This window comes from Pistacia vera, unplaced genomic scaffold, assembly GCF_008641045.1.
Source record: "Pistacia vera cultivar Batoury unplaced genomic scaffold, PisVer_v2 Contig47, whole genome shotgun sequence".
Taxonomy (NCBI): domain Eukaryota; kingdom Viridiplantae; phylum Streptophyta; class Magnoliopsida; order Sapindales; family Anacardiaceae; genus Pistacia; species Pistacia vera.
Window position 1 is genome coordinate 58,114 of NW_022196301.1, and position 20,925 is coordinate 79,038.

The 20,925-nt window shown below is 37.1% G+C and overlaps 1 protein-coding gene across 1 annotated transcript; it reads left to right on the top strand.

Annotated features, from left to right (window-relative positions):
- The first annotated feature begins 18,228 nt into the window (after positions 1 to 18,228).
- Positions 18,229 to 20,809, top strand: LOC116145945 (laccase-17-like). The gene is made up of 6 exons (XM_031431370.1): positions 18,229 to 18,347; positions 18,435 to 18,586; positions 18,729 to 18,973; positions 19,070 to 19,198; positions 19,301 to 20,269; positions 20,480 to 20,809. Exons 1-6 carry the CDS (start codon positions 18,234 to 18,236, stop codon positions 20,608 to 20,610), a joined length of 1,740 nt encoding a protein of 579 aa, XP_031287230.1. The 5' UTR covers positions 18,229 to 18,233; the 3' UTR covers positions 20,611 to 20,809.
- The last annotated feature ends 116 nt before the right edge of the window (positions 20,810 to 20,925 follow it).

The window sequence follows — 20,925 nt, forward strand, 5'->3', positions numbered from 1 at the left end:
TTATCTTTTGTTGTGACTGTTTGGTTTATAGTTTATACTGTTTGGAACACGTGATTGTTGCAAAGTCAAATAAATTGGACTTACACACTTGAGAGTATCTTCCTATACGCTCCTACATTGGAATTTTTAAGGTTGTCCTAGCTGTTTGCCAAAGTTGTAGGATCAAGGACTGTACAATCCTATGATCCTTGTCGCAACTCCACAACTATCATCAAGAACTTCAATGCAACAAAGATAAGGCTTAAATGTTGAGTTCATCATAAAATTTGTGTTGTGCATGAAACAGAATTCAAACCTATCAATCAACACTCACAAACACAATCACAAGACTTAACTACCAAGAACACAAGATTTTTACCGTGGTTCGCTTATTCCAATGGAATAAACTACATCCACGTTGAGCTCCAAGCAAATTAGGACTCACTACACTATAAGGATCAAAGTATTACAAGTACAACTCAATCACAACCCAAATCGCTCAACTCTTACACTGATACAATAATCACTCGAACCTCCCTGTAATCACAATAAGCTAACCCGAAAACTGAAAGCCTATACCAGAAAAACCACTCTGCAGTTTCTGCTATCAAGATTCACAAGAACCTAAACTTGATTACAATGTTCGAAAGAGTAAAAAATAAGAAGACTAAAACTGTTGTAAAACGCAAGAAAGAATAAGATCAAGTTATTGTATGCATTGTCAAATCTAGCTGCCTTTTATACTTTGACTTAATGAGCTGATAATGGCCGTCAGATCTGAATGGAATCAGTGGCTGAGGATTATCACTTGAGCTAACACCAAAACGACAGCGTTTCACTTCAGGCGCAAGACGACACCGTTAAAGATTCACTCAACAACCTCCACCTTGAAGCTTTAACACACCACCAAATCAAGAGAACCAAATATCCTTATCAGTGCAGTTTCACCACATATTGCTTATCACAGCTCGATTGCTGCAGGTCATTTGACATGTAGTAAGTTCAAGCAGTGCTTGAACTTAACTAGAGTGACTACCTTTGTTCCCATATCAGCAGGATTGTCTTCAGTTGGTACCTTTTTCAGGCTGATCACTCCTTTCTCAACTAGCTCCCTCACAAAGTGGTACTTAACATCAACATGTTTGGTCCGTTCATGGTACACCGGATTCTTACACGAGTGGATGGCACTTTGGTTGTTTGAATAAATAGTAACTGTACCATCCAGCAACTCTACCTCTGATAGTAATCCTTGGAGCCAAAGGGCTTCTTGGAATACGTCCGTGATGGCCACATATTCTGCCTCGGTGGTGGACAGTGCAACAATTGGCTGAAGTTGGGACTTCCAGCTCACACAATTTCCCCCCAAGGTAAACAAGTATGCAGTAGTTGACTTTCTTGAGTCCTTGTCACCTGCAAAATCAGAGTCTACAAAACCTACAAGATTAAGTGAGTCAAATCTTTTTCCATATTCCAGACCAACATTTAATGTACTGTTAATATACCTAAGCAACCATTTAAGGGCAAGCCAATGCTCAAAACTAGGATTTGACATAAATCAGCTTAAAAGGGAAATTGCAAAGGAGAGGTCTGGTCTAGTGCTGATCAAGGCATACATAACAGACCCAATTACATTAGCATAGGGAACATTTTCCATTTTAATTAAATCTGCATCTGTTTTGGGACATTGACTCTTACTTAACATGAAATGTCCAGCCAAAGGTACTGTTACTACTTTAGAACCTGTCATGCCAAATTTGGTCACCAGTTTTTGCAAATATGAAGTCTGATGCACCTTTAGTTCATTATGCTTTCTGTTTCTATCTATGACCATGCCTAAAATCCTTATTGCATGTCCTAAATCTTCCATATGAAATTCAGAGTTTAATTTTTTCTTTAACTCTTCTATCCTAGCTTTAGACTTGCAAATTAAAAGCATGTCATCAACATACAGTAGCAAATACAAAGGCATATCATCATATAAAGCATAATAGAAACAGCTGTCATATTTACTTCTACTGAAGCTAATACTAAGAATAAAAGCATCAAAACGTTTATACCACTGCCTAGGGGACTGTTTCAGTCCATATAATAATTTGTGAAGTAAGCATTCATGGTTGGGCAAGTTTCTATCTACAAAACCTATGGGCTGTCTCATGTAAATTTTTTCATCCAAATTCCCATGCAAAAAGGCAGTCTTGACATCCAACTGTCATATTCTAGGTCCTTATGGGCAACAATGGCTAACATGATCCTAACGGTTTTATATTTCACAACGGGGGAGAATATCTCGTTAAAGTCTATTCCCTCCTACTGTATGTAGCCTTTAGATACCAACCTAGCCTTATATCTAGGAGGGTCAGAAGAGGTTATACCTTCCTTCAATTTGAATAGCCATCTGCACTCAACCAGTTTCTGGTCTTTGGGATTTGGAACCAAAGACCAGGTTCCATTTACCTTAAGGGACAACATCTCTTCCTCCATTGCAGCTTGCCTTTGTGCTCTGTCTTTGGATCTGACTGTTTCTTCATAGCAGTCGGGTTCTGACCTCTGAACTTGAGCCCCTGCCACCAAGGCTGTGTAAATCAAGTCTGCATAGGAGTATCTTGATGATGGCCTGATTTCTCTCCTACTTCTATCCCTGGCTAGCTGGTACTGGGCTAAAGGATCAGGATGGGGTTCAACAGGTTCCGTTGCATTTTCCTCATCCAAGTCAGGGTCCAGATCTGGTTCATTTACTTCAGCTTCCTGATGTTCCAATCCAGGTTGAATTTTAGCAGATTCCACCTTAATTTGGACTCTCTCAGGCTGGTCCTGGTTCATAGGATTGTTGCTTGTTGATCCTGCATCAGGGTTAGCAACTTTGCAAGGAAATATATTTTCATTGAAAATTACATCCCTACTAATTATTATTCTAACTCCTGTGGTACTTCTATCCCAAAGTCTATACCCTTTGGTTCCCTCTTGATAACCTAGGAAGACACACCTAAGTGACCTAGGATCTAATCTCCCTTCACTGTTATGGACGTATGCAGCACATCCAAAGGTCCTCAAGTGTCCTAAACTAGGTTTCCTATTACTCCATTTTTCCTCAGGACACTTAAAGTTGATGGCACTAGAGGGAGTTCTATTAATAAGATAGGCAGCTGTGTTAAGGGCTTCTCCCCAAAATGACTTAGGAAGGCAGGATGTAAAAAGAAGGCATCTCACCTTCTCTAAAAGGGTTCTGTTCATTCTTTCAGCAACCCCATTTTGCTAAGGGGTTCTCTTAACAGTTCTATGTCTTAGAATGCCATGTTCAGTGTAGAAGGAGCCAAATTCCTGGTTACAGAACTCTAAACCATTGTCTGTTCTAAGGGTTTTAATTCCTCTGTCAGTTTGGTTCTTTACAAGAACCTTCCAACTTTTAAACCTACCTAAAGCTTCATCCTTAGTCCTAAGCAAGAAAACCCACACCTTTCTACTGTAATTATCTACTATAGACAAAAAATAACTACTACCCCCATGTGATTTGACCCTTTCAGGTCCCCACAAGTCAGCATGCAAGTATTCTAAGCAGTTGGTAGCCAGGTGAGTCCCCTTTTGGAAACTCAACCTGTGTTGTTTACCCATAATGCAGGTCTCACAGAAATCAAAAGGTTTAATAGGGTCCTTACCAAACAGGCCCTGCTTATGGAGGATGTCCAGGCCCTTTTGGCTCATATGGCCTAATCTTAAGTGCCATTTTTCAATAACATTCAAGTTAGTAGAAACCAAAGCAGAATTTAAACAATCAGCATAATAGGATCCAAACAGAATATACAAGCCATTTCTTTTTATCCCTTCAAGCAAAACACATTTATTTTTATAAACATACAGGCAACCATTTTCAGCTTTATAACTACAGCCAGATTCATCTAAGACACCTAACGAAATTAAGTTTCTTTTTAATTCTGGAATGTACCTCACTTTAGTCAACTTGACAGTTTTACCACTGTTTAGTTTTAATGTGATACTGCCTATCTCTTCAACCCTACAAGCATTATTATTCCCCATATAGACAGTTTCTAACCTATTCTCCTCATAGTCCTGAAACCAATCTTTATTGGGACTCATATGAAAAGAGCACCCAGAGTCCATTACCCAATCATTTATCTTTTCTGTTTTAGAAACGGTTAAAACTTCATATTCTTCTAAACTGGACTTAGAGGTTGCTAGGTTGCTTTTTGTATTCCCTTGTTTCTATTTCTTAAGCCGGGCATAATAGTTCTTTTTCAAATGGCTAGCCTTGTTACAGAAGAAACACTTTTTGGTTTCTCCTTTGGCCTTACGGTTTTGTTTTCCCTTTTTCTTATTCCTAGGCCCACTATCAGACTGGACAGAATTACTAATCTGATTAAAATCACCCTTTCCTTTAACAAAAAGATTACTACCAGTTCTTCTCTGCACTTTAATCTCTAATTCCCTAGCTTTTAATCCTGAAACTATTAAATCTACGCTTGGGACAGTACCAGTATATTGGAGGGCATTTTTTACAACCTGGTAATCTTCAGTTAAAGAATTCAAAAGAATCATAGCCAAACTAGAGTCTCCGAGTTCTTGATCTGTACCCTTCAACACTTGGGTCAGTTTTAAGAACTCATCAATATTCTCATCAATAGTCCCAGAGCTATCCATTTTATATGCAAATAAAACACGTTTTAAGTAAGCTAGATTAGGAGCAGATTGTAATGCATAAAGAGATTCGAGTTTACCCCATACCACTGTCGAAGTTTCAAAACCGTCTACCTTTCGCAGGACCGCATCGGAGAGGTTCATGATTATCAGATTGTACGCCTCCTCTTCTAGCTCTGCCTTCTTTTTTAGTTTCTCCTCTGACCATTTGGTCACATCCTTTTTCAGTGCGATGGCTACCTTGTTATGAGATAACAACGCCTTCATTTTCTTTTTCCAACTATTGAAATCAATTTTCCCATCGAATTGGGTGATTTCGACTCTTGTAGTAGTCATAGTGACGGATTACTGTTTGGAACTAGGATTGACACAGAAACCCTAATCGTGGTTAAGGTTGAATTCGAACTAATTTCACGAAATTGATCGGATATTCTAAGGTTTTCTAAGCCCTAAGCCACTAATTTGACTGATTAAACCAAAACCCCCAATTTGTATAAACCCTAGGTTTCAAGAATCACTCAAATCAGACCGAATAAACCCTAATCTCGCTCTGATACCACTATTATGCGTGAAACATAATTCAAACCTATCAATCAACACTCACAAATACAATCACAAGACTTAAACTACCAAGAACACAATCAAGAACACAAGATTTTTACCGTGGTTCGCTTATTCCAATGGAATAAACTACGTCCACGTTGAGCTCCAAGCAAATTGGGACTCACTGCACTATAAGGATCAAAGTATTACAAGTACAACTCAATCACAACCCAAATCGCTCAACTCTTACACTGATACAACAATCACTCGAACCTCCCTGTAATCACAATAAGCTAACCCGAAAACTGAAAGCCTATACAAGAAAAAACCACTCTGCAGTTTCTGCTATCAAGATTCACAAGAACCTAAACCTGATTACAATGTTCGAAAGAGTAAAAAATAAGAAGACTAAAACTGTTGTAAAACGCAAGAAAGAAGAAGATCAAGTTACTGTACGCATTATCAGATCTGGCTGCCTTTTATACTTTGACTTAATGAGCTGATAATGGCCGTCAGAACTGAATGGAATCAATGGCTGAGGATTGTCACTTGAGCTAACATCAAAACGACAGCGTTTCACTTCAGGCGCAAGACGACACCGTTAAAGATTCACTCAACAATTTGCAATTTAATCAAAATTACAATACAAACTGACTAGGGAAGAGAAATATCATCTAGATATCTATCATGAAAAACACTTTATATGTACAAAAAATTGGCATTAGCACAGCCAAAGAAATTGAATGCATATTAATTAAAAAAAAAAAGGAAAGAGAAATGACAAACTCTCACAATGACAAGCAATGTAATCAAATAAAAATAAAAATAGTTTCTCCCTATTGTCTAAACCATTTGTTGTTGTTTTTTTTTTTTTTTTTTTTTTTTTTGAGGAAGGCATGGCAATGATCTTTGTGTGCCATAACATATTGAATGACCTTTTCTTTTGGTTTGAATGAACTTGAACTGTAATACTTGCAATCAATGTTGTTCACAGAACCCCACTTATACAGATATTTGGTTGTACATAGGAAAAAAAGCACACGAATATGCCATGAAAAGCACGAAGAGGCTTGTGCTAGTATAGATATGAAACTTATTGGGAAATACCGCCGCTAGACGATTGTGCCGACATAGCCTAATCCTGTGATGAGGAAGGTAATGGTTTGGAGGAAAAGGTATATATAGTAACGGTTCTTCCCATGGACATAATCATAGCATCCACAGAAGAAAAGGAACGATGTGATTCCATGCTCCAGAGTGTTTAATCTATTTGTTATTTTGAATCAAGGTCTTTAGATAATTTTGGTGTTTGTTTTGTTCTTGGCTTCAGCTGCCTTATTCTTGAAGGAGTTGCGAAAGTAGAATTGCAAAAAAAGAAACTTAGCAGAAAAATCAAAGTAAAGTGTAAAACGTGTGAGCTAAAACTTTACTCTTTTCTTACTGAGATATTTTACATGAGTTCACTTATATAGGGTGAACAGTGAACAAAGTCAAAGTCAAAGTTTACACGGTAAGTCAGCAGAGTAAAACAGACTCTTTTTTTACTTAAAACGAGCTGCATGAGCTTTACTTAAAACGAAATGCATGAGCACGAACTACATGAGCTTTACTTAAACGAATTGCATGAGCACGACCTGCATGAGCTGGATGAGTAAAATAAGCCTAGCTCATTTTCAGTCTATCCTACCATCCTTCCGTAAACAAAACCTCCTATGAGTTTTAGTCAGCCATAGTCAGCTAGGTTCAACAAGTCCAAAACTAAATCCTAGCATCTTCCCGCAAGCTGAACTTCTTCAAGTGATACAGCCTGACAGCACATGTAACTCCAGTCACAGAACCTAAAGTAGAAACTCACAATTCTAGTAACCTAAAACTGAACCAACTCACAATTCCAGTAATCTAAAACTAAACCAACTCACAATTCCAGTAATCTAACACTGAACCAGTTCCACATTTCCAGTTACTGAAATCTGAGTCACCTTTCAAACAGTCAAGTATCACCTGACTAACCATGCTGCATCATTTTCCAGCCAAAACAGCAGCCAACCAAGAACTTCATCAAATTTTCGGCAAACAACCATCAAAAACCAACTAAACTTCAGATTATCACCAATCAAATTTTTCCAGCAAACAACCATAAAAAACCAACTAAACTTCAGATTATCACCAAAATAATTTCCAGCAAGCAGTCATCAAAGAACCTATGTAGCTTTACAAACTTCAGCAGATGATGTAACAATCAGTTTCTCCCACAGGATTGCAAATATGGACAGTGAAAGTGCTTTGGTGAAAATGTCAGCCTTTTGATATTCAGTGGGAACATATTGCACTTTAAGTCTATTATTTGTGACTTGTTCTCGCACATAATGTGCATCCAACTCAATGTGCTTAGTCCTTCCATGAAAAACTGGATTACAGGCAAGAGACCCTGCACTTTGATTATCACACCAGAGGACAGGAACTTCAAGAAGAATGAGACCAATTTCAGAAAATAGTCTGCTAAACCAAGCAAGTTCAGTTGACCCTTATGCAAGAGCCCTATACTCAAATACTGTAATGCACCAATTGTACTCCTATAGAGGGCTGAATTTTCAAATGGTTCACTATCTTCAAGGGTAAGTTTGGTCCCAACTGCCATTGGAGTTGAGCAAGGTTTATTGTCAAGCATGTTAGTTTTAATCGGCAAGTCTTTAGCATATTTCTCCTATGTCATATGAAGACCTGACTTTCTTCTTGTCACCTCAAAACCTAGAAAGTATTTGAGCGAACCTAATGCTTTTAAAGCAAATTGATTATTCAGATCAGTGACAGTTTGCTTAACTAAGCTGAAATCATTGCCGATGAGTAATATGTCATCAACATACACCAATACATACATTATCTTCTCATCCTTTTTGTAAATAAACAGACTCGGATCTGCCAAGGAATGACTGAAGCCCCAACCAAGAAAAGGTTTCTTTAATTTATCAAACTAGGCCCTTGGTGCCTGTTTCAGACCATACAAAGCCTTGGTAAGTCGACATACATGATGAGGATGATGAGGACTCACAAAACCCTCAAGCTGAACCATATAAATTTTTTCGGTAAGGTCACCATTCAAGAAAGCATTATTAATGTCCACTTGTTGTATATCCTAGCTATAACTCACAGCCAAACTCAGTATAACTCTAACAGTGGGAGACTTCACCACAGGACTGAAAGTTTCAAGATAATCAATACCAGGGGTCTATTGGAATCCTTTAGCCACCAATGTGGCCTTAAACCGCTGAATAGAGCCATCAGGATTGGTTTTGATTTTAAAAACCCACTTACACCCAATTGGTTGTATCTCGGATGAGGCAGGAACAAGTTCCCAAGTTTTATTAGACAACAAAGCATCATATTCTGACTGCATAGCAGCCTTCCAAGCAGGATGTGTAAGTGCTTCAGTTACAGATACTGGTTCCTTAGTATCAAGTGTAGAAGTGGAAAGAATGGCAGTGTTATGGGCCTTGACTTTGGCTCCAGTAACCATAGGGTGAGTATTAATGGCAAAAGGAACAGAAGGTTCAGTTAGAGGCAGCTGAACTGTAAGAGGGATAGTATCATAAGAGGTTTGAGAGGAAATTGTAACAGGTGACAGCCAAGATTTGGGAGCATCTGAGTTGGAGAAAACTGAGATTATAGGATCAGCAAAGGTTCTGGTATTAGAGGATTGATCAGTATCATATGGAGTAGATTGTGTAGTGTCAATGGGTGCTGATGGTGAAGACAAGAATTCAAATAATGTAAGCAAGGATTTAGTAGAAACTTTAGGGCTGAAAGCTGATGTAGAGGTGCACTGATCAGGGTCTGAAGCTAAGGAACCTACTATTGAAGGAACTGACTTTATGGATGGCACTATGTTAGGTGCCTGAATTGATGTTTTTAACTGATCATGTGTAATAGGACATGTAGATTCTAAATTGATTGGGGATGAAATTTGTAGAGTAGAGACAGGAATAGACCAACTAGGATAACCTGACATAGAAGGAAAAGACTCTGAATTCATGGTATTGTTTGATGTAAGTGGTGTTGATTCAGTAAAAGACTTGAAAGGAAATTCTAATTCATCAAAAGTGACACTTTGGCAAATGTATATTCTGCCAGCAGGTGAAAGACACTGATATCCTTTGTGGTTAAGGCTGTAACCTACAAAAGTACACTTAGATGTATGACAGTTGAATTTGTGTTGACTATAGGGTCTAAGAAATGGATAAATAGCATAGCCAAAAATTCGTATAACAGAGTAGTTGGGGACAGCTTTGAATAACATCTGAAAGGGGGAAATATTGTCTAACACAGGGGTAGGAAGTCTATTTGTAAGGTAGGTGGCTGTTTGGAAAGCATACCACCAATATTTAAAAGGCATATATGCTTGAGTAAGAAGAGTTAAACCTTGTTCCACTATTTGCCTATGCTTTCTCTCAACCCTCCCATTTTGTTGATGAGTATGGGGACATGGATGTCTAAAAAGGATGCCATGAGCTTTTAGGTATGAAACTAAAGTCCTATAAGTCCTATACTCTCCCCCCCCCCCCCCCCCCCCCCCCCCCCCCCCCCCCCCCCCCCCCCCCCCCCCCCCCAACCCAATCAATTTGAACACATTTTAAGGAAGCAGCAAACTGATTTTCAACTAGCTTGTGAAACTTGTAAAAATAGAATATGTTTCAGATTTGGTTTTTCGGGAAATAGCCAGGTAAATCTTGTGTGATCATCCAAGACTTGAATGCAATATTTGAAACCTTCGGGAGAGGGATAGGGGAGGGTCCTCAAAGGTCTGAATAACCAGTTCAAGTGGTTGGTGGCATGAAATGTGGATTTAGGATAGGTGGACTGATGCATCTTGCCAAATTGGCATGCTTGACAAAAGGTAATATCATATTTGTATTGGATGGTATTTGTAAGTGTTAAGTATTTGTGTGAGTACGGATTTATTAGGATGACCTAGCCGCTTGTGCCAATCATAGGATCAATTTTTGCACAGGAAAAAGTTGAATAGAAGTATCGTTTTATTGATAATAGAAGTGGCACAAGTAGAGGTTACATTGCTAGGTTCAACAAACACTATTACATGCATATAAAACTGACTTTAATAGGAGTACAGGATGAAGTACATTCATTGTGAACTGAAGACAACTCAGTTGTTTATTCATAGGATTACTAGGATCCTTATTGGAAAACAAGGAAATGAAGCCAGACAGTGACTTGGCATGGAATTGAAGGATGAAACCAAGACTGCAGTAGACTTAGGAGTAGAGCAGGCTGAACTCTGAAGCTGATACAGGCCAGAATTAAGTGTTCCTTGGAGAAGAATGGCTTGGGAAGACTTGTCTTTACCACACAATGATCAGGGACAAAACTCAATAAAGACATCATTATCTCTAGTTAATTTAGAAACACTAAGTAAATTTTTGGTGATATGAGGAACAAATAATACATTCTTAAGATGCAACACTTTATTAACACAAGATAAAACTGCAGAACCAGTATGTGTAATTGAAAGCAACTCACCATTTCCCACCTGAAGCTGCTCACTGCCCATGTAGCTAGAACTTGAAGTCAGTTGGGAAAAATCAGAGGTAACATGGTCTGTTGCACTAGAATCCATGTACCAAGCAATGTCTTAGACTAAGGATGGAGTAGCAATGTAATTGATTGCTGCAGGAGGTCGACTATGATTCTGTGACTGAGCCATGGAGGCTTGATTATGCATCTGTGAAGTACCAGAATTAGTGTCCAAACTGCCTGAAGAATGACCAGCAGCTGAAGGAGACTGTGACTGGAAATTATTTTGAAGCTGTATTGAGGGGATTGTATTAACACTATGTGAGTAGTGTTGAGAAGGAAAAGAAGTATAATGTCCTCCATAGTTAGGGTCAGGTGGTCTTGAAAATACTCCAGGATTAAAGTTGCTCTTAATTAGGGAGTTGTGCCCAGTAAAATTCACATCGAAGCGATGGTAACAGTTTAAAGCCAAGTGACCTATTTTCCCGCACACTTGGCATATGAATCTATTTCTACCTCCTACACGACCTCTGCCTCTGCTACCAGTATAGTTTCCAGAAAAATGTGGTGTGAAAAACTGAGTTTGATGGGGTGTGTATATAGGTGAGTTCTGTGTATTTGGAAAATAGGATGAACTAAGACTTGGAGACTGTGATATAGGTGAGAATTGATTGTTATATTGAGTAACACTACCCTGAAGTTGGGATGAAGTCTGTCCAGACTGTAATTTTTTTGCATCATTATCAGTAGACAAATTAGCAATATTTGCTGAGCTACTATGAAATTCAGCATGTACCATAGAATTCATTGCACTATTTGCCTTTTCCAACCGTAATTCAAACTTCTGCAAAACCATTTGTGCTTCTTGAACTGTTATAGGATCAACTCTGGATTCAAGCCTAGTGGTAACATACTACTGCTGCATCATATTCGGAATCAAGTCCGTCTAATATGTAGTTTATCAGTTCATCATCAGAAATAACAACACCACTAGCAGACAAAATTTCAGCATATCCTTTCATCTTTAAAAAATAGTCATGCATACTCATATTTTCTTTCTTTGTATTTTGCAAGAGACTTCTAACATGTAGTGTTTTTGCTCTAGACTCAGTTAAAAACTCCTTTTCTAGAGTATGCCAAATATCATTGGCAGTTTGACATTTCGATATTACAGAGAACATTGCCTCCAAAATTGAAGACAATAACCAGCTCATTAATAGTTTATCTGTTTTCTTCCAAAGAGTAAACTCTGAGTTAGGTTTTGTTGTTACCTCTAAATTTGAGTTGTCCAATTGAACTCTAACAAACAGAGCTGACATGAAATTAGTCTTGTTAGGTGTTCTTCGAGATCATGAGCTCCTACAGCAAAAAGAATTTGCAATTTCTAGAATCGGTGGTTATCACGCGTTAGCTTTGGTGAAATCACAGGAAGCGTGGATGAAGCAACTGATGAATGATTAGTGAAATTGATTGTGTCGAAGATCTCCTTAGAGCTTGAATTCTTGTTTCATTTATCAAGAGAGGATGTATTTGAAGAGGAATCAGCCATTTCCAACGTTGGTTAGTAGCTCTGATACCAAGTTGCAAAAGTAGAATTGCAGAAAAAGAAACTTAGCAGAAAAATCAAAGTAGAGTATAAAACATGTGAGCTAAAACTTTACTCTTTTCTTACTAAGATATTTTACATGAGTTCACTTATATAGGGTGAACAGTGAACAAAGTAAAAGTCAAAGTGTACACTATAAGTCAGTAGAGTAAAACAAACTCTGTTTTTACTTAAAACGAACTGCATGAGCTTTCCTTAAACGAACTGCATGAGCTTTACTTAAAATGAACTACATGAGCACGAACTGCATGAGCTTTACTTAAACAAACTACATGAGCATGACCTGCATGAGCTGGATGAGTAAAATAAGCCTAGCTCATTTTCAGTCTATCCTAACAGAGGGTATCTCCCAATTTTTTTGTAACAACCCATTCATTAGCCCTTCCAGCTTCAAGTAAACCAATGAATGTGGCCTTAGTTCAATGCAAAGACATCACATTCTCGAAAAGAATCCAGTAAAGCAACAGGTGAAAAGTGAACTTCCCAGTACATTCAAAGCCTTCCGATTCTAGCAGCACCATTGGTCTTGTGGTCCTGCTAATCTGTTCAGGAAAATGGTGATGGAGATTGTTAGAAACAAGAAAGTTAGATTCTGGAAGAAAGTATTTGTTAGAAACAAGAAAGGTTATTGTGTATTCTTGGGTAAAGCTCTTATCTCTTGGAAAAGTAAGAAACAAACCACGGTATCCAAATCTTTTGTCGAAGTTGAATACAGGTCCATGGCCTCTATTACTTGCAAGTTGACTTGGCTAAGGCAATTACTACGGGATCCACGTATTGACAGCCTCAACCAACGACTTTATTTTGTGACAACCAATTAAACAGCCATGCACATTGCTGCTAATCTGGTCTTCCATGAGAGAATCAAGCACATTGAAATTGACTATCACATCATTCGCGAGCGGATTGACAATGAAGAAATTAAAACCACTTACATGGCAAGTGAAGACCAAATTGCAGATGTTTTCAGAAAAGCCTTAGGTCAAGTCTTATTTCACACGCTTCTTCACAAGTTAGGCGCTCTCTATATTCACGCTCCAACTTGGGGGGCAGTATTAAAGGAAAGATCCCGTATTGATTCTTGACCATATCCCACAATTTGTTACCCATATCCCATGATTTGTTACCTGTTTATTATCCAAATCAGTTAGGATAGTTTACTATTATAATCAATTGTAATTATTAGGATGATTGCTTTCACACTTACAATTGTCCTATATATTGTCTTGTAAATTCTCATTGAAAGATATACAAAAATTATTTACGAACTTTTCTTCTCCCAATTACAGTAAAACCTCTCTATAGTCATAATGATGGAACCAACTAATTTTATTACTATGAGGAGATTATAACTTAATGGATTTGTACTTACAAAAATTATAATTTTGATTTCTTATTTTTTAATTCATGTTTTAGTAGTACAATATTAGGATTTCAATTCATATTTTAGTAGTATTAAGATTTCAATTCAGCGCTTCAATTACCTATTTTTGAAATGGATAGAAAATTGTGTCTTAGAACCAACAAAGATAAGTGTCATTGATGGAACTATAAATGCAGTTGATGCATGGTCAATTGATGTAAAGCCATAGACAATTATCAATGGTTTTAAGCATTGCAAAATTAGGACCCTTGATTTCGATGAATTACAAGTTACAAATAAAGTAGACGAGGAAAATAAAATAGTCATTGCAAAATTGAGTGATCAGATTCGACAATTTCACTACACTAATCGAATGGATATTAATGTTTTCCTCGATCATCCAAATGAGCGACAAATCGTGTATGCTTTAACCGAAGAAGAAATCATTGCTACAATTAGACAAGAAGATAAAGGAAATAATCATAAAGATGATAGTATGGAAATACAGAAAGTTTCATGTCATGAAGCTCTAAATATGCTTGAAAAGCTAAAAATATTTTGCTTCAACAAGAATGTGTCTATGCTAGCAAGTTATTACATACTAGCAAGGTACAAGAAGTGATAACAACTCTAAAATATAAATCATTATCTCAAACAACTTTAGATAAATATTTTATTTCATCTTAAACCTATAATATAACATAAAATATACTTTTTGATAATATACAGATAATTATTACTATGTGAAGACAATTTTTCTTAAGATGGGAATTAGAAAAATTATAACTTATTACAATGTGGAATTTATTCTTATTTATAACTATCCTAAATTGGGACTAGAATTTTTTATGACTATGTAGAGTTTATTCATATAGAGGGGGCGTTTGGATCATATAATGTTTTTTTATCTTAGTAATAAGATTACCGGAAAAAAAGATTACATTGTAGATTACCGGGTTTAAATTATTAGTGCACTTGGTTCAATTGGGATGTATTAATAATTAATGTGTTCGGTTAATAGTAATAACAGATATCCTGAAATACCTTTTACTAAAATGCCCTTTAGATGATTACTAAATATAAATAATTAAGGGCTTGTTTGTTTTATTATTTGAAACCTTATTCTTTATCTTATTCCCAAAATACTTATTTGTTTAATTATTTTGGGAAATACTATTCTATTTTTTTAATTACTTTTAGACCCCTTAAGTTTATTAACTTAATTAAACACCCCTAGAAAAGAAAAGTTTAAAAATTAACAAAAACAACCCCACCCACCCATAGTTGCCAGATTCCGGCAACCACCGTCAGTGGTGACTGAAATATGTCACAACGGCCTAAAAACGACCAAAAATGGTCGTTTATTCACCGATCTTGCCTTTTCTTGCCAGATCCGTGGTGGATCTGGCCTTTTTCGACAGTCGACGACCAGATCTGGCCTTAGATCTGGCCTTTTCCGGCCAGATCCATGGTGGATCTGGCCGAAAAAGGCCAGATCGGTGAATAAACGGCCAGATTTGACCACTCTGAGTCGTAACGGCAAATTCCGACCAGATTCCGACAGTGGTGGCCAGAATCTGGCACTGTGGTGGTGGGGGTGTTTTGTCATTTTACAAATTGGGTGTTTTGTAATTATTAACCGAGCCTAGGATATTTTCGTCTGCATAATATACTGTTTAGGGGCAAGATTGGACAGAAATTATGATTACCCGGTAACGTTTTAATAACAGCCCCCCATGAGGTACAAATATTCCCGACAATTTACCCCCCTTTGAGCACTGTTTGTCATCTTTTTTTCCCGTAAAATTNAGGCCTCCTAGTAATTAAATGCATCAATCATGAAAATATGCACAGAATAATATTCAATACTCAAACACGAAAATTGAAAGAAAAAATAACATTGATTAGATGTCACAGTTGACCCTAAAATTTTAAGATATTGTAAACATGCCCCCGAAAAATTCCGAGTTAGACTCTAAAGTTTTGAAATTTTAAAAACACCCTTAGAAAATTAAATTAGTCCCTATAGATTTGAAATATAGCAAAAAACCCCTGGAACTTAAACCAGACTGGAGAGATTGTCGGCTCCCGGTTAGACCAGTCTGATCGACCGGTCTGATCCGGGTTTCAAAACATTGATTTGAAGTAATCTCCTTTTAATTACATAATTTACTCCGACTTGCAGGGGAACGTCTCTACTTATGACTATAATGATACATAATATATAAAATGTTAATAGCTAGATTAGCACATATTATTGAGCCTGCCATAAGCTTTGTCTTAATATTTTTCGTGCTCAGTCGTTTACCTTACGTAATTGAACTTGAAATTGACACCCCACATTCTACATTCTATTTCTATATATAATCTCTTCATTTTTCCTGAAGGATATTCCTTCGACCACATACATAATATTTATTGGAGTAATGTTATGTCTACTAATCAAATTATACTAACCTAAGTACTAATAATTGAAATTTTGAAATTTTTTTTTTTTAGTTTTTTGGGGGAACTGACGTGACAATAAAAGAGGTCTGTCATGTCAGTTTGTACTTGGATTATCACGTCAGTTTGTACTTAGGTTAGTATGATTTTGATTAGTGTACATAGCATTATTCTATTTATTAATACCCAATTTCTTTTTCATAAATGTAAAGTTACCTACATCTGATCTTGATAGAAACCTTCAATTAGCTTTATCACCAAGCTAGAATCTTAACTGAGAGTGATATATATAAAACAAATGGCTTCACGTTTTGTCTCAGTTGATAAATCCAAAACTGAGATGAAAATAATGAAGACAAGCTTGAAAATTTATTAATATCATGCGAATAAACAACTTTTTTCCCACCCAAGGTTTGACAGAGTGACACTGCCTCACCCAAAAAGTTTCAAAATACTACTTTTTCACCCAAAGTATTTATTCCGTTACTACCCAAAGCTGATTTGGGTGGTGAAAATTTTCTCCGTCACCACCATTTGAGCCTCCAGTCTACTCTCTATAAAACCCCCTTTTCACTCCGATGTCTGATTTCTCGCCGATTGTTGGCCACCAGAAAGTTAGAGTTTTCTATTCTTAGCAGATTTTTAACTAATTTTGACGGTGAATATTTAATCGGTTACCACCATTCAATCCAACGGCTAGGGGTGTGCAAAAAAATCCGATATCCGATCCGATCCAAAAAAACTGGATATCCAAAAATTCGGATCGGATTCGGATATCAATTTTTGAAATATCCGGATTTCAGATCGGATATTGGATCGGCTCCACAAAGAAACCGGATATCCGGATCCGATCCGGTTTTGTCCATAACTACAAGTTTTAAGAAGTTATTTTGTGGTCCTAGGTGAAAAGTGGTAAAGTATGTGGACTATTTAGAAATGTGATGACAACTTTAGGGGTCAAAATGTAATAAAATGATGATGTGGTAGGGGGTAATAAGAATAATGCAAAATTTTAGGGGATAAATTGATATTTTTCATACAAATTCGGATAAAACTGGATCAGACGAAATCCGGATCAAATTCGGATCAGGTTTCATCCTGATACGAATTTTCGGATTGGATCAGAAAAATGGAAAACCGGATTGGATATCCGGTTTTGCACACCCCTACCAACGGCATCTACTATACAAAACCCCTCTTACCCTGACTCCTAGTAACTCGCCAAACACCGGTTAAAAAAAGTGAAGTGTATTTTGGATATTAATGGAATATAAACTTGAGTAATGCTATGCTTACTCACGTATCTTACTAACCATCTTACTATCCTTTGTAAATATAAAGTATAGTATAAGTACTTTACGCATAATACAGATACTATATGTAATTTTAACAAAGGTAGTAAGACGGTTAGTAAACTCGTGAGTAAGCATAACATTATTGTATAAACTTTGGGTAAGAAAGTGATATTTTGAAACTTTTTGAGTGAGAAAGTGTCATTAAGGCAAACCTTGGGCGGGAAACAGTCGTTTACTCATATCATGCATTCTTATAGAAGTTGATTTTCTTTTTGTACAATACCATATGTTAAGTTTTATTTGACAGTTACTTCAATTTGATTGCTGTGCACTTTTCACCAGTGATGGAGAAATGGCGACTACCAATGTTCGTGATCAAAATCAGTAATCTTTGATGTAGCAGCATATAAATATATATAGAAAGTGAAAAGAAAGGCAGTAATCTTTAATAAACATGGAAGTGGGCAAAATTATAATTAATTAAATACCATATGATCTGCATAGACATATAAATTAGGAGATAATCAAGGTTTGACTTGAAAGAAAGGTGGTCAGACAAATTAATTGATTACCTTTGACACCACTCTAAAGTTGTTCTAACAACTAGTCATCTCAAATGTTGCTATTCATCGAGCTGTTCTTGTTTTCTCTATGCTTTAAACTACAGAAATCTACTACAATATTTTTTTATCACCTTCAGCTACTCAGTTAACCTCCGTCAACTCTTTATATAAATCCTAACGTATAAACTTCGATGAATACATACTCAAGTTGTTCTATACATCCATCAAATACTCGAGTCTCGACCCTAATTCCCTAAAGAAAAATGGGTTCTTCTCTTCTTCAATCACCAGCACTTGTAGGAGTCCTCTTCTCTTTTGTCATATTGTCTCTGTTTGCTGAGCCTGCACTTGGCATCACTAGGCACTACAAGTTTGATGTATGTGTAATACTATAATATGACCCTACATTCTATGAATTATTTTCAACTTAGTATCTTTTTAACTTATATCAAAATATTTTGCAGGTCAAATTGCAAAATGTGACACGTCTGTGCCATACCAAAAGCATTATATCAGTAAATGGGCAGTTTCCAGGGCCTCGCATTGTTGCAAGGGAGGGTGATCAACTTCTAATCAAAGTGGTTAACCATGTCCAAAACAATATCTCCATCCATTGGTATAAATACATGCACATTTAGCATATTTAGTTTTCAGCTAGACAGCTACCTGGTACAAGATGATATAATATACATTTAAGAAGAAAAATCATTTTTTTAGCTCATATAGGCATTGCAAGTTATATGGTTTGTTTGAAACAGGCATGGCATTCGGCAGCTTCGAAGTGGATGGGCTGATGGGCCAGCATATATAACACAATGCCCCATTCAAACAGGGCAGAGTTATGTGTATAACTTCACCATTGTTGGGCAGAGAGGTACACTGTGGTGGCATGCTCATATATCATGGTTAAGATCAACTCTCTACGGTCCCATCATCATTCTTCCCAAGCGTGGCGTTCCTTATCCATTTGTCAAACCTTACAAGGAAGTTCCCATCATCTTTGGTAATGACATGATAACACACAATTGGAGTTTGGCAATATTTATCCTATCTGCGAATCAGAATTTGCTTAAATAAAACAATATTGTTTTAATTGCAGGAGAGTGGTTCAATGCAGATACTGAGGATATCATTAGCCAGGCCCTTCAAACAGGTGGAGGCCCAAATGTGTCTGATGCTTATACCATCAATGGACTTCCAGGGCCTTTATATAACTGCTCAGCTAAAGGTGTCATATCCCACAACATATTGCATTGTCTGTTTCGTTTCAATAAATTTATACTATGAATAAGATCTTTTTATATGATTTTGCATGAATTTGTGTTGCCAGATACATTCAAGCTGAAGGTGAAGCCTGGAAAAACTTACCTTTTGCGTTTAATCAACTCTGCACTCAATGACGAGCTCTTCTTCAGCATAGCTAATCATACTGTCTCAATTGTTGAAGTTGATGCCGGTTATGTGAAGCCTTTTGAAACTGAAACACTACTCATTGCCCCTGGACAGACAACAAATATTCTTCTCAGAACAAAATCCCAGTACCCAAGTGCCACATTTTTTATGACTGCTAGACCTTATGTGACTGGTCAAGGCACTTTCGACAATTCAACTGTTGCTGGTATTTTAGAGTATGAAAAGCCACGCAACTTTCATTCCAGAAACTCCATCAAAAAACTTCCTCTCTTTAAACCAATTCTGCCTCCTCTCAACGACACTTCATTTGCTACTAATTTTACCAATAAACTTCGCAGCTTAGCAAGTGCACAATTCCCTGCCAATGTGCCCCAAAAGGTTGACAAGCAATTCCTCTTCACCGTAGGCTTGGGAACAAGTCCATGCAACAGTAACCAAACCTGCCAAGGCCCCAATGGAACCATGTTCGCGGCTTCAGTTAACAATGTTTCTTTTACAATGCCAAGCACAGCTCTGCTCCAGTCTCACTTTTTTGGGCAATCAAATGGCGTTTACACCGCCAACTTTCCTATACATCCATCAATTCCATTTAATTACACCAGCACCCCACCAAATAATACGATGGTGAGCAATGGAACAAAGTTAGTGGTACTTCCTTATAACACAAGTGTGGAGCTCATTATGCAGGATACAAGCATACTTGGTGCTGAAAGCCACCCTCTGCACTTGCATGGCTTCAATTTCTTTGTTGTCGGACAAGGTTTTGGAAATTTTGATCCAAACAAAGACCCTGCAAACTTCAATCTTGTTGATCCTATTGAAAGGAACACTGTTGGTGTGCCCTCAGGTGGGTGGGTGGCCATTCGTTTCCTTGCAGACAATCCAGGTGGGTTACAGACAAAGGGCACCATAACGTGCATTAGTTAAATGATCTTCACACATCTTATCGCTGATTCAGACGCGAATTCAATTATAACAATCTAGGGACTAGGACAGATAACTTTATTAGGACTAAATATTTATAGTATATTATATATGTTTTTTTTTTAGATAACTTAATTTAAGTTAATATTGAAGCTCAACTGTCTATCAACAGGGGTATGGTTTATGCATTGCCACCTTGAAGTCCACACCAGCTGGGGTCTTAAGATGGCTTGGATTGTATTAGATGGAAAGCTTCCTGAACAGAAGCTTCTTCCTCCACCTGCAGATCTTCCCAAGTGTTAACGTTATTTTTACTCACTTTTTGGCCCGCTCTGACCAGAAATTGCCTGGATGGTTTTCTTTTTCTTTTTGACTTTTCAATTCAGTTTAATTCTTCAGCGGAATTTATGTTTGTTGATCCATGTGGAGTCAAGGAACAAAGAATGGACAACTTTTTGTAACATGTACAATTCAATGATATTATCCAACTCTCTGATTTGTTTTGCTGAAAATCCTAAATAATCTGTGTACCATGATGTTATTTTTTTGTGTAAACTCTGTTACTGGAAGACTGATATGAGCTGAAAATTGCAAAGAGGGTGATGTCTTGCCTCCATT